Source organism: Coregonus lavaretus, assembly GCF_964263955.1.
Source record: "Coregonus lavaretus genome assembly, contig: HAP1_SCAFFOLD_1121, whole genome shotgun sequence".
In the NCBI taxonomy this organism is placed as follows: domain Eukaryota; kingdom Metazoa; phylum Chordata; class Actinopteri; order Salmoniformes; family Salmonidae; genus Coregonus; species Coregonus lavaretus.
The window spans coordinates 1-12,500 of NW_028157848.1; the positions used below are offsets into that span (position 1 = coordinate 1).

Here is a 12,500-nt window from a genome sequence, read left to right on the forward strand (position 1 = left end):
CAGTTAATCTGGACTGGATATTATGAGGTATTAGCTACCTGTTTGAAGGGCAGCTGCCCAGTCAGTTCTGTGCCAAGCATCACCATCCTTGCCACCCAGAAGAAGATGAGGTCACTTCCTGTTTCCAGGATAGTGTTGGGGTAGAATTGCCTCAGGTCACTTGTCTGTGGGGGCATATTTGTAGGGGACACAACACGTCAAGTAAGCGTGAGGAAGTGTGGGCACATATTTTAGTGGTTGATGTCATGAGAGTCCAAGGCAATACATTGGATGCCTGAAAAGGCACCCTATTCCCTATATAGTGCACTACTTTTTGACCAGAGCCCTATGGGGAACAGGGTGCCATTTGGGACACAACATTTTTTTGGGTGAAAAGTGACACATATTGGGGGAAATGCAAGTCAAGTACCTGCTGTGGCCAGCCCAACATGGCAAAGGGGAAGAGCCCTGAGGAGAACCAGGTGTCCAATACATCAGGGTCTGAGATGGAGCGAGAGAGAGAGAGAGAGAAGAGAGAGAGAGAGAGAGAGAGAGAGAGAGAGAGAGAGAGAGAGAGAGAGAGAGAGAGAGAGAGAGGAGAGAGAGAGAGAGAGAGAGAGAGAGAGAGAGAGAGGGGAGAGAGACAGAGACAGAGACAGAGACAGAGAGAGAAAATGAGCAAATAGAAAGCCAACCAACATCAATGCTCTCACAACACAACTGGCTTCAAGTGTGGCACCACAGGGACTGATGAGTCATTGTTGTGTTAGAAACAATTCAATGGGTTTATGTGATGGCTGTAAAGCAGATCTCCTGACAGAGAGACTTATTAAGTCTGTGTAATGGTGTCAGCAGTCACCCTGAGTCAGTGTAATGGTGTCAGCAGTCACACCTGAGTCAGTGTAATGGTGTCAGCGGGTCACCCTGAGTCAGTGTAATGGTGTCAGCAGTCACCCTGAGTCAGTGTAATGGTGTCAGCAGTCACCCTGAGTCAGTGTAATGGTGTCAGCAGTCACCCTGAGTCAGTGTAATGTGTCAGCAGTCACCCTGAGTCAGTGTAATGGTGTCAGCAGTCACCCTGAGTCAGTGTAATGGTGTCAGCGGTCACCCTGAGTCAGTGTAATGGTGTCAGCGGTCACCCTGAGTCAGTGTAATGGTGTCAGCAGTCACCCTGAGTCAGTGTAATGGTGTAAGCGGTCACCCTGAGTCAGTGTAATGGTGTCAGCAGTCACCCTGAGTCAGTGTAATGGTGTCAGCAGTCACCCTGAGTCAGTGTAATGGTGTCAGCGGTCACCCTGAGTCAGTGTAATGTGTCAGTAGTCACCCTGAGTCAGTGTAATGGTGTCAGCGGTCCACCCTGAGTCAGTGTAATGTGTCAGCAGTCACACCTGAGTCAGTGTAATGGTGTCAGCAGTCACCCTGAGTCAGTGTAATGGTGTCAGCAGTCACCCTGAGTCAGTGTAATGGTGTCAGCGGTCACCCTGAGTCAGTGTAATGGTGTCAGCAGTCACCCTGAGTCAGTGTAATGGTGTCAGCAGTCACCCTGAGTCAGTGTAATAGTGTCAGCGGTCACCCTGAGTCAGTGTAATGGTGTCAGCAGTCACCCTGAGTCAGTGTAATGGTGTCCGCGGTCACCCTGAGTCAGTGTAATGGTGTCCGCAGTCATCCTGAGTCAGTGTAATGGTGTCAGCAGTCACCCTGAGTCAGTGTAATGTGTCAGCAGTCACCCTGAGTCAGTGTAATGGTGTCAGCTGTCACCCTGAGTCAGTGTAATGTGTCAGCAGTCACCCTGAGTCAGTGTAATGGTGTCAGCGGTCACCCTGAGTCAGTGTAATGGTGTCAGCAGTCACCCTGAGTCAGTGTAATGGTGTCAGCAGTCACCCTGAGTCAGTGTAATGGTGTCAGCAGTCACCCTGAGTCAGTGTAATGGTGTCAGCAGTCACCCTGAGTCAGTGTAATGGTGTCAGCAGTCACCCTGAGTCAGTGTAATGGTGTCAGCGGTCACCCTGAGTCAGTGTAATGTGTCAGCAGTCACCCTGAGTCAGTGTAATGGTGTCAGCGGTCACCCTGAGTCAGTGTAATGTGTCAGCAGTCACCCTGAGTCAGTGTAATGGTGTCAGCAGTCACCCTGAGTCAGTGTAATGGTGTCAGCAGTCACCCCGAGTCAGTGTAATTGGTGTCAGCGGTCACCCTGAGTCAGTGTAATGGTGTCAGCAGTCACCCTGAGTCAGTGTAATGGTGTCAGCAGTCACCCTGAGTCAGTGTAATAGTGTCAGCGGTCACCCTGAGTCAGTGTATTGGTGTCAGCAGTCACCCTGAGTCAGTGTAATGGTGTCCGCAGTCACCCTGAGTCAGTGTAATGGTGTCCGCAGTCATCCTGAGTCAGTGTAATGGTGTCAGCAGTCACCCTGAGTCAGTGTAATGTGTCAGCAGTCAACCCTGAGTCAGTGTAATGGTGTCAGCAGTCACCCTGAGTCAGTGTAATGTGTCAGCAGTCACCCTGAGTCAGTGTAATGGTGTCAGCGGTCACCCTGAGTCAGTGTAATGGTGTCAGCAGTCACCCTGAGTCAGTGTAATGGTGTCAGCAGTCACCCTGAGTCAGTGTAATGGTGTCAGCAGTCACCCTGAGTCAGTGTAATGGTGTCAGCAGTCACCCTGAGTCAGTGTAATAGTGTCAGCAGTCACCCTGAGTCAGTGTAATGGTGTCAGCGGTCACCCTGAGTCAGTGTAATGTGTCAGCAGTCACCCTGAGTCAGTGTAATGGTGTCAGCAGTCACCCTGAGTAGCAGTCACCCTGAGTCAGTGTAATGGTGTCAGCAGTCACCCTGAGTCAGTGTAATGGTGTCAGCAGTCACCCTGAGTCAGTGTAATAGTGTTAGCGGTCACCCTGAGTCAGTGTAATGGTGTCAGCAGTCACCCTGAGTCAGTGTAATGGTGTCAGCTGTCACCCTGAGTCAGTGTAATGGTGTCAGCAGTCACCCTGAGTCAGTGTAATGGTGTCAGCAGTCACTCCATGTTTCACAGCAGCCCGCTCTCTGGCCTCCGCCTCACTCCTGCCCCAGACCCAGAGCTCCTGAGGGCAATAACAGACACACAATAGATAAAGTTGTTTACAATACAGAAATATGACACTCTAAATGCATTAGGTGACAAGTGTGACCTGTGAGAGTGTGAAACCCAGCTTGAAACATGCAGTGCACCTCCTGTGTGTCAGTAGAATCTGGGAGAGTCACTCGATAAGCTGGAATCTGATGACCCCACCAAAGCTGCCTGGAAATGCACCAATCACTGATGTGGAAAACACAAACAGACATCACATTGTTAAAACCACATAAGTCATAACAAGGACTATTTTATGACATCAGTGTAATAGAACCAGGGGTCAGAGAGCAACAATAAAGATGTCAGGGCCTGGTGTTGCTAGGCACTGATGTCAGCCAGTCCAGCAGTAAGACAAACTAACAGGCCTGTTGTTGCTTCCATCACACGTCACACTATTGTTCACTGATCACAGTTGAGTTTGGAATGTAAATCCAAATCTGACTGACATCCTGCTTGGGAGATTCCAGATTTCCTGCTGATTCCCTCTTCTTCATTCCGGGAATCGTCCAGTCAGGTTTTTTGGGGAACCTGGGATCTTTAGAAAAGTAATAACCTGATGTTGGAGAGCCAGCTACTCCATGTTTTGGTGTAGAAGTGAGGAATGATCTCCAACTGTCCCTCATCCACTGCCTGAGAGAGAGAGAGAGAGAGAGAGAGAGAGAGAGAGAGAGAGAGAGAGAGAGAGAGAGAGAGAGAGAGAGAGAGAGAGAGAGAGAGAGAGAGAGAGAGACAGAGAGAGAGAGAGAGACGAGAGAGAGAGAGAGAGAGAGAGAGAGAGAGAGAGACAGAGACAGAGAGAGAGAGAGAGACAGAGACAGAGACAGAGACAGAGACAGAGACAGAGAGAGGAGAAGAGAGAGATCTTTATTTTCCCATTTGTACATCATTACAACACTGTATATAGACATAATATGACATTTGAAATGTCTTTTTTCTTTTGGAACTTTTGTGAGTAATGTTTACTGTTAATATTTTCTTGTTTATTTCACTTTTGTTTATTATCTATTTCACTTGCTTTGGCAATGTAAACATATGTTTCCCATGCCAATAAAGCTCTTAAATTGAAATAGAAATTGAGAGAGAGAGACAGAGAGAGCCAGTGCTATGCATTACATCCACATGTTCAAATGATCAAAAGACAGACCCTCTGACCTACATAGGGCAATGGTTAAAAGTAGTGCACTATGTTGGGAATAGGGTGCCATTTGAGACAGACCTAGTGACCTACATGCAAATACTACAACACAAAGAGAAAGTCAAATGACCTGTATGGCTCTCTGGGCCATTTCTTCACAACGCACAAACCACTGCTTCTTCAACAAAGGTTCAATGACATCCCCAGAGCGACTGAAAGACAGGAGGGGGAAAGAGGACAAGATAAATATTTAGCAGAATAAGACAAAATAGCTTTACCATAGCAACTGGGTGTGGCCTTTACTCTATGGTGTCAAAAGTAGGATGGGAAACAAGATCCTGAGGATCCTGATGTTATCTGTTTTCTGTTATTCAGTTCATTTTGGGTAACTGATCGAGTTCCTATGTGAAATTACAGGAGATGGGCATTCTTGATGAACAGCAGGTAACCTACATCTAACCTACATCTAATGTGTTCACATATTAGATTATTGACTAAATCAAAACAGGTTCTGGGATAACTGACAAAAATAATTTCTTTTGGCCAGCAATTCTGAATGTGGTGATTCATTTAACTTGAAAACAGATTCTTTCACTGCAAAAATAATCATGTTTTTGACTTACCCCAGAATCGGAGTTTGATTTATTAGGGCACTACATTATTAGGGCACTACATTATGTGATTGGAATACCATTTCTGTCTAAAGAGAGAGGGAACAGACACATGCATAGATGTAGAGACACAGTGAATGTGTCTCCCTCTACCTGCAGACGGGTAAAGACATGGTGTGATCCTTTTTCCCTCTGAACATCCTCTTCTCTATCAGTGCATCGATCACTTGTTCTCTGGCATCAAAACGCTTCACTCCCTGAGAAGAGGAGTGTGATGGAGAGACAGAAAGATGAGATATCTTAGATCTCTCAGCTATTAGAGAACTGACAGACAGACCAGAAACGGACAACAACGTCTGGATAAGATAGTGTACCTCCAGCCATTGGCCACAGAGAGGAGTCATTGTGCCGTCTCCTCCAATCACAGTGAGGCGAGGAAGAGAGTGCCTCTGGGAAAGCAGGAAGTCAGTGTAGTCGTGAGCTGGAGTAACCTTTACAGCACCTGAGAAAGACAGACAGACAGACAGACAGACAGACAGACAGACAGACAGACAGAGAGACAGAGACAGAGAGACAGAGAGACAGAGAGACAGAGAGACAGAGAGACAGAGAGACAGAGAGAGAGAGAGAGAGACAGAGAGAGAGACAGAGACAGAGACAGAGACAGAGACAGAGACGACAGACAGACAGAACAATAAAGAAGTAGTGTTGGTTGTAATAACACTAACACAACCTTTAGCATAACTAGCTTGTTCTTGTTCCTGACGCGTTGGTCTTCAAATTCCATAAAATCATTATCTATGTACATCCAGTCAGAGCAACGAGACCGTTCATGTACCTGTGCCCAGCTCCATATCCACCATAGTGTCAGTGATGATGGGTAAGAGTCTGTCAGTGAAGGGGTGTCTGCACTGTTTACCATGAACTGCCTGGAAGACAAATAGTAGTGATACATTTAGAAGAAGTCCTAGATACAGTTGAAGTCGGAAGTTTACATACACTTAGGTTGGAGTCATTAAAACTTGTTTTTCAACCACTCCACAAATGTCTTGTTAACAAACTATAGTTTTGGCAAGTCGGTTAGGACATCTACTTTGTGCATGACAAGTCATTTTTCCAACGGTTGTTTACAGACAGATTATTTCACTTATAATTCACTGTATCACAATTCCAGTGGGTCAGAAGTTTACATATACTAAGTTGACTGTGCCTTTAAACAGCTTGGAAAATTCTAGAAAATTATGTCATGGCTTTAGAAGCTTCTGATAGGCTAATTGACATCATTTGAGTCAATTGGAGGTGTACCTGTGGATTTATTTCAAGGCCTACCTTCAAACTCAGTGCCTCTTTGCTTGACATCATGGGAAAATCAAAATAAATCAGCCAAGACCTCAGAAAAAGAGTTGTAGACCTCCACAAGTCTGGTTCATCCTTGGGAGCAATTTCCAAACGCCTAAAGGTACCACGTTCATCTGTACAAACAATAGTAGGCAAGTATAAACACCATGGGACCACGCAGCCGTCATACCGCTCAGGAAGGAGACGCGTTCTGTCTCCTAGAGATGAACGTACTTTTGTGCGAAAAGTGCAAATCAATCCCAGAACAACAGCAAAGGACCTTGTGAAGATGCTGGAGGAAACAGGTACAAAAGTATCTATAGCCACAGTAAAATGAGTCCTATATCGACATAACCTGAAAGGCCGCTCAGCAAGGAAGAAGCCACTGCTCTAAAACCGCCATAAAAAAGAAAAGAAATCCAGAAAATCACATTGTAGGATTTTTAATGAATTTATTTGCAAATTATGGTGGAAAATAAGTATTTGGTCAATAACAAAAGTTTCTCAATACTTTGTTATATACCCTTTGTTGGCAATGACACAGGTCAAACGTTTTCTGTAAGTCTTCACAAGGTTTTCACACACTGTTGCTGGTATTTTGGCACATTCCTCCATGCAGATCTCCTCTAGAGCAGTGATGTTTTGGGGCTGTCGCTGGGCAACACGGACTTTCAACTCCCTCCAAAGATTTTCTATGGGGTTGAGATCTGGAGACTGGCTAGGCCACTCCAGGACCTTGAAATGCTTCTTATGAAGCCACTCCTTCGTTGCCCGGGCGGTGTGTTTGGGATCATTGTCATGCTGAAAGACCCAGCCACGTTTCATCTTCAATGCCCTTGCTGATGGAAGGAGGTTTTCACTCAAAATCTCACGATACATGGCCCCATTCATTCTTTCCTTTACACGGATCAGTCGTCCTGGTCCCTTTGCAGAAAAACAGCCCCAAAGCATGATGTTTCCACCCCCATGCTTCACAGTAGGTATGGTGTTCTTTGGATGCAACTAAGCATTCTTTGTCCTCCAAACACGACGAGTTGGTTTGGTTTCATCTGACCATATGACATTCTCCCAATCCTCTTTTGGATCATCCAAATGCACTCTAGCAAACTTCAGACGGGCCTGGACATGTACTGGCTTAAGCAGGGGGACACGTCTGGCACTGCAGGATTTGAGTCCCTGGCGGCGTAGTGTGTTACTGATGGTAGGCTTTGTTACTTTGGTCCCAGCTCTCTGCAGGTCATTCACTAGGTCCCCCTGTGTGGTCCTGGGATTTTTGCTCACCGTTCTTGTGATCATTTTGACCCCACGGGGTGAGATCTTGCGTGGAGCCCCAGATCGAGGGAGATTATCAGTGGTCTTGTATGTCTTCCATTTCCAAATAATTGCTCCCACAGTTGATTTCTTCAAACCAAGCTGCTTACCTATTGCAGATTCAGTCTTCCCAGCCTGGTGCAGGTCTACAATTTTGTTTTTGGTGTCCTTTGACAGCTCTTTGGTCTTGGCCATAGTGGAGTTTGGAGTGTGACTGTTTGAGGTTGTGGACAGGTGTCTTTTATACTGATAACAAGTTCAAACAGGTGCCATTAATACAGGTAATGGGTGGAGGACAGAGGAGCCTCTTAAAGAAGAAGTTACAGGTCTGTGAGAGCCAGAAATCTTGCTTGTTTGTAGGTGACCAAATACTTATTTTCCACCATAATTTGCAAATAAATTCATAAAAAATCCTACAATGTGATTTTCTGGATTTTTTTTTCTCAATTTGTCTGTCATAGTTGACGTGTACCTATGATGAAAATTACAGGCCTCTCTCATCTTTTTAAGTGGGAGAACTTGCACAATTGGTGGCTGACTAAATACTTTTTTCCCCCACTGTATATACAGGGGGGTACCGGTGCAGAGTCAATGTGCGGGGGCACTGGCTAGTTGAGGTAATATGTACATGTGGGTAGAGTTAAAGTGACTATGCATAAATAATTAACAGAGTAGCATCATGAGGAAGGAAAATTATGTGGATATATTGAAGCAACATCTCAAGACATCAGTCAGGAAGTTAAAGCTTGGTCGCAAATGGCTCTTCCAAATGGACAATGACCCCAAGCATACTTCCAAAGTTGTGGCAAAATGGCTTAAGGACAACAAAGTCAAGGTATTGGAGTGGCCATCACAAAGCCCTGACCTCAATCCTAAAGAAAATGTGTGGGCAGCACTGAAAAAGCGTGTGCGAGCAAGGAGGCCTACAAACCTGACTCAGTTACACCAGCTCTGTCAGGAGTAATGGGCCAAAATTCACCCAACTTATTGTGGGAAGCTTGTGGAAGGCTACCCGAGACGTTTGACCCAAGTTAAACAATTTAAAGGCAATGATACCAAATACTAATTGAGTGCATGCAAACTTCTGACCCACTGGGAATGTGATGAAATAAATAAAAGCTGAAATATATCATTCTCTCTACTATTATTTTGACATTTCACATTCTTAAAATAAAGTGGTGATCCTAACTGACCTAAGACAGGGAATTTTTACTAGGATTAAATGTGAGGAATTGTGAAAAACTGAGTTTAAATGTATTTGGCTAAAGGTGTATGTAAACTTCCAACTTCAACTGTAAAAGACAAATACATTTTCTGTGTTTGTGTTTGACTACAACACCAACGTGTATGGGTAAATCATTTTAATCTAAGTATACTAGCCTGATATCGAGGGTCGTCAGGATGCACAGCGATGGCCACATCTCCCAACATGGTCTCAGGACGAGTGGTCGACACCGCCACCTCTCCATCTAATAGATAGAAAGAGGGAGTATAAACAACAGGAAAGAGAACAGCAGACATCAAGGAGGATCACGTCCCAGTTACTAAGTTACCGCGTCCCAAACAGCACCCTATGTTGTGCACTACTTTTGTCCAGAGCCCTAAATAGGGTGCCATTTGGAACTCAGACCAACCACTCACCCTGGCCGTCTATAGGGTAGGTAAAGGTGACCATGGTCCCAAACTCCACCATTTTCTGGTAGCCAGGGACAGACAACATGGTTCTTCCAGACAGCTGCTTGGAGTCAACCTGTTGACAGCATCAATACATCTCTCAAATATACATCAAGTTTACATTTTGAAAATAAAATCATGTTTAACTGCGGACAATAAATTGTGCAAACTGAAGCTGTACAACATGCTCTGTAACACATAGCAAAGATGATGCTGTTGCTAACGTGACATGCTAACACACGAACAGTAAGGGTCTCATTTTCTAGGTAAGACTAACCTCTATATCAGAGATGGCAGACTATCCACTATATCGGAGATGGCAGACTAACCTCTATATCGGAGATGGCAGACCACTATATCAGAGATGGCAGACTATCCACTATATCAGAGATGGCAGACTATCCACTATATCAGAGATGACAGACTAACCTCTATATCAGAGATGGCAGACTATCCACTATATCAGAGATGACAGACTAACCTCTATATCAGAGATGGCAGACTAACCTCTATATCAGAGATGGCAGACTAACCTCTATATCAGAGATGACAGACTAACCTCTATATCAGAGATGGCAGACTATCCACTATATCAGAGATGACAGACTAACCTCTATATCAGAGATGACAGAGTAACCTATATATCAGAGATGGCAGACTATCCACTATATCAGAGATGGCAGACTATCCACTATATCAGAGATGGCAGACTATCCACTATATCAGAGATGGCAGACTATCCACTATATCAGAGATGGCAGACTATCCACTATATCAAAGATGGCAGACTATCCACTATATCAGAGATGGCAGACTAACCTCTATATCAGAGATGGCAGACTAACCTCTATATCAGAGATGGCAGACTAACCTCTATATCAGAGATGGCAGACTAACCTCTATATCAGAGATGACAGACTAACCTCTATATCAGAGATGACAGACTAACCTCTATATCAGAGATGGCAGACTAACCTCTATATCAGAGATGGCAGACTAACCTCTATATCGGAGATGGCAGACTAACCTCTATATCAGAGATGGCAGACTAACCTCTATATCGGAGATGGCAGACTAACCTCTATATCAGAGATGGCTGACTCCAGAGCACAGCTCCAGTTGACCAGCCCCTCAGAGCGATAGACCAGACCAGAGTCACACAGCCTTACAAAGGCCTCGGACACAGCACTGCTGAAGCCCTGAAAATACCCACACACAAAGGTACACACACACACACACACACACACACACACAGGAAGAAAGAGCTGAGCAGATGATACTGGAACGGACACTAAGATAACATACGTATATAAAAATGAAATAATGTTACTAATAGTACAAAAATAATAATAATACAGTAACATAACATACTACTGTATATAATAACGAAATCATGTTACTAATACTACAGTAATAATAATAATACAGTAACATAACATACTACTGTATATAATAATGAAATCATGTTACTAATACTACAGTAATAATAATAATACAGTAACATAACATACTACTGTATATAATAATGAAATCATGTTACTAATACTACAGTAATAATAATAATACAGTAACAAAACATACTACTGTATATAATAATGAAATCATGTTACTAATACTACAGTAATAATAATAATACAGTAACATAACATACCACTGTATATAATAATGAAATCATGTTACTAATACTACAGTAATAATAATAATACAGTAACATAACATACTACTGTATATAATAATGAAATCATGTTACTAATACTACAGTAATAATAATAATACAGTAACATAACATACTACTGTATATAATAATGAAATCATGTTACTAATACTACAGTAACAGTGTGGTATATAAGTAAGTAGACAAGGCTTGGTTCCTGTTTCTGTAGCGTGAGGCAGACCCCTGGACAGGACACTAGTCTATCTCCTGTTTCTGTGTAGAGTGATGTACACCCCCTGGACAGGACACTAGTCTATCTCCTGTTTCTGTAGAGTGATGTACACCCCCTGGACAGGACACTAGTCTATCTCCTGTTTCTGTAGAGTGATGTACACCCCCTGGACAGGACACTAGTCTATCTCCTGTTTCTGTGTAGAGTGATGTACACCCCCTGGACAGGACACTAGTCTATCTCCTGTTTCTGTGTAGAGTGATGTACACCCCCTGGACAGGACACTAGTCTATCTCCTGTTTCTGTGTAGAGTGATGTACACCCCCTGGACAGGACACTAGTCTATCTCCTGTTTCTGTGTAGAGTGATGTACACCCCCTGGACAGGACACTAGTCTATCTCCTGTTTCTGTGTAGAGTGATGTACACCCCCTGGACAGGACACTAGTCTATCTCCTGTTTCTGTGTAGAGTGATGTACACCCCCTGGACAGGACACTAGTCTATCTCCTGTTTCTGTGTAGAGTGATGTACACCCCCTGGACAGGACACTAGTCTATCTCCTGTTTCTGTGTAGAGTGATGTACACCCCCTGGACAGGACACTAGTCTATCTCCTGTTTCTGTGTAGAGTGATGTACACCCCCTGGACAGGACACTAGTCTATCTCCTGTTTCTGTGTAGAGTGATGTACACCCCCTGGACAGGACACTAGTCTATCTCCTGTTTCTGTAGAGTGATGTACACCCCCTGGACAGGACACTAGTCTATCTCCTGTTTCTGTGTAGAGTGATGTACACCCCCTGGACAGGACACTAGTCTATCTCCTGTTTCTGTAGAGTGATGTACACCCCCTGGACAGGACACTAGTCTATCTCCTGTTTCTGTAGAGTGATGTACACCCCCTGGACAGGACACTAGTCTATCTCCTGTTTCTGTAGAGTGATGTACACCCCCTGGACAGGACACTAGTCTATCTCCTGTTTCTGTAGAGTGATGTACACCCCCTGGACAGGACACTAGTCTATCTCCTGTTTCTGTAGAGTGATGTACACCCCCTGGACAGGACACTAGTCTATCTCCTGTTTCTGTAGAGTGATGTACACCCCCTGGACAGGACACTAGTCTATCTCCTGTTTCTGTGTAGAGTGATGTACACCCCCTGGACAGGACACTAGTCTATCTCCTGTTTCTGTGTAGAGTGATGTACACCCCCTGGACAGGACACTAGTCTATCTCCTGTTTCTGTGTAGAGTGATGTACACCCCCTGGACAGGACACTAGTCTCTCTCCTGTTTCTGTGTAGAGTGATGTACACCCCCTGGACAGGACACTAGTCTATCTCCTGTTTCTGTAGAGTGATGTACACCCCCTGGACAGGACACTAGTCTATCTCCTGTTTCTGTAGAGTGATGTACACCCCCTGGACAGGACACTAGTCTATCTCCTGTTTCTGTGTAGAGTGAT

The 12,500-nt window shown here is 44.5% G+C and overlaps 1 protein-coding gene across 1 annotated transcript in view; it reads right to left on the bottom strand.

Annotated features, from left to right (window-relative positions):
- Nucleotides 1-38: 38 nt before the first annotated feature.
- The window catches only part of LOC311124812 (valine--tRNA ligase, mitochondrial-like), a gene marked incomplete at its 3' end in the record, with an annotated part of 18,011 nt that continues 5,549 nt past the window's right edge, over nt 39-12,500 (bottom strand). The window contains exons 9-20 of the mRNA XM_084198909.1: nt 10,230-10,349; nt 9,118-9,226; nt 8,857-8,945; nt 5,666-5,756; nt 5,202-5,329; nt 4,981-5,084; nt 4,347-4,428; nt 3,635-3,711; nt 3,180-3,267; nt 2,959-3,052; nt 410-480; nt 39-164 (exon numbers count right to left, since the gene is read on the bottom strand). Coding sequence (XP_084055035.1) covers nt 39-164; nt 410-480; nt 2,959-3,052; nt 3,180-3,267; nt 3,635-3,711; nt 4,347-4,428; nt 4,981-5,084; nt 5,202-5,329; nt 5,666-5,756; nt 8,857-8,945; nt 9,118-9,226; nt 10,230-10,349 — 1,179 coding nt within the window. The remainder of the gene's footprint in view (nt 165-409; nt 481-2,958; nt 3,053-3,179; nt 3,268-3,634; nt 3,712-4,346; nt 4,429-4,980; nt 5,085-5,201; nt 5,330-5,665; nt 5,757-8,856; nt 8,946-9,117; nt 9,227-10,229; nt 10,350-12,500) is intronic.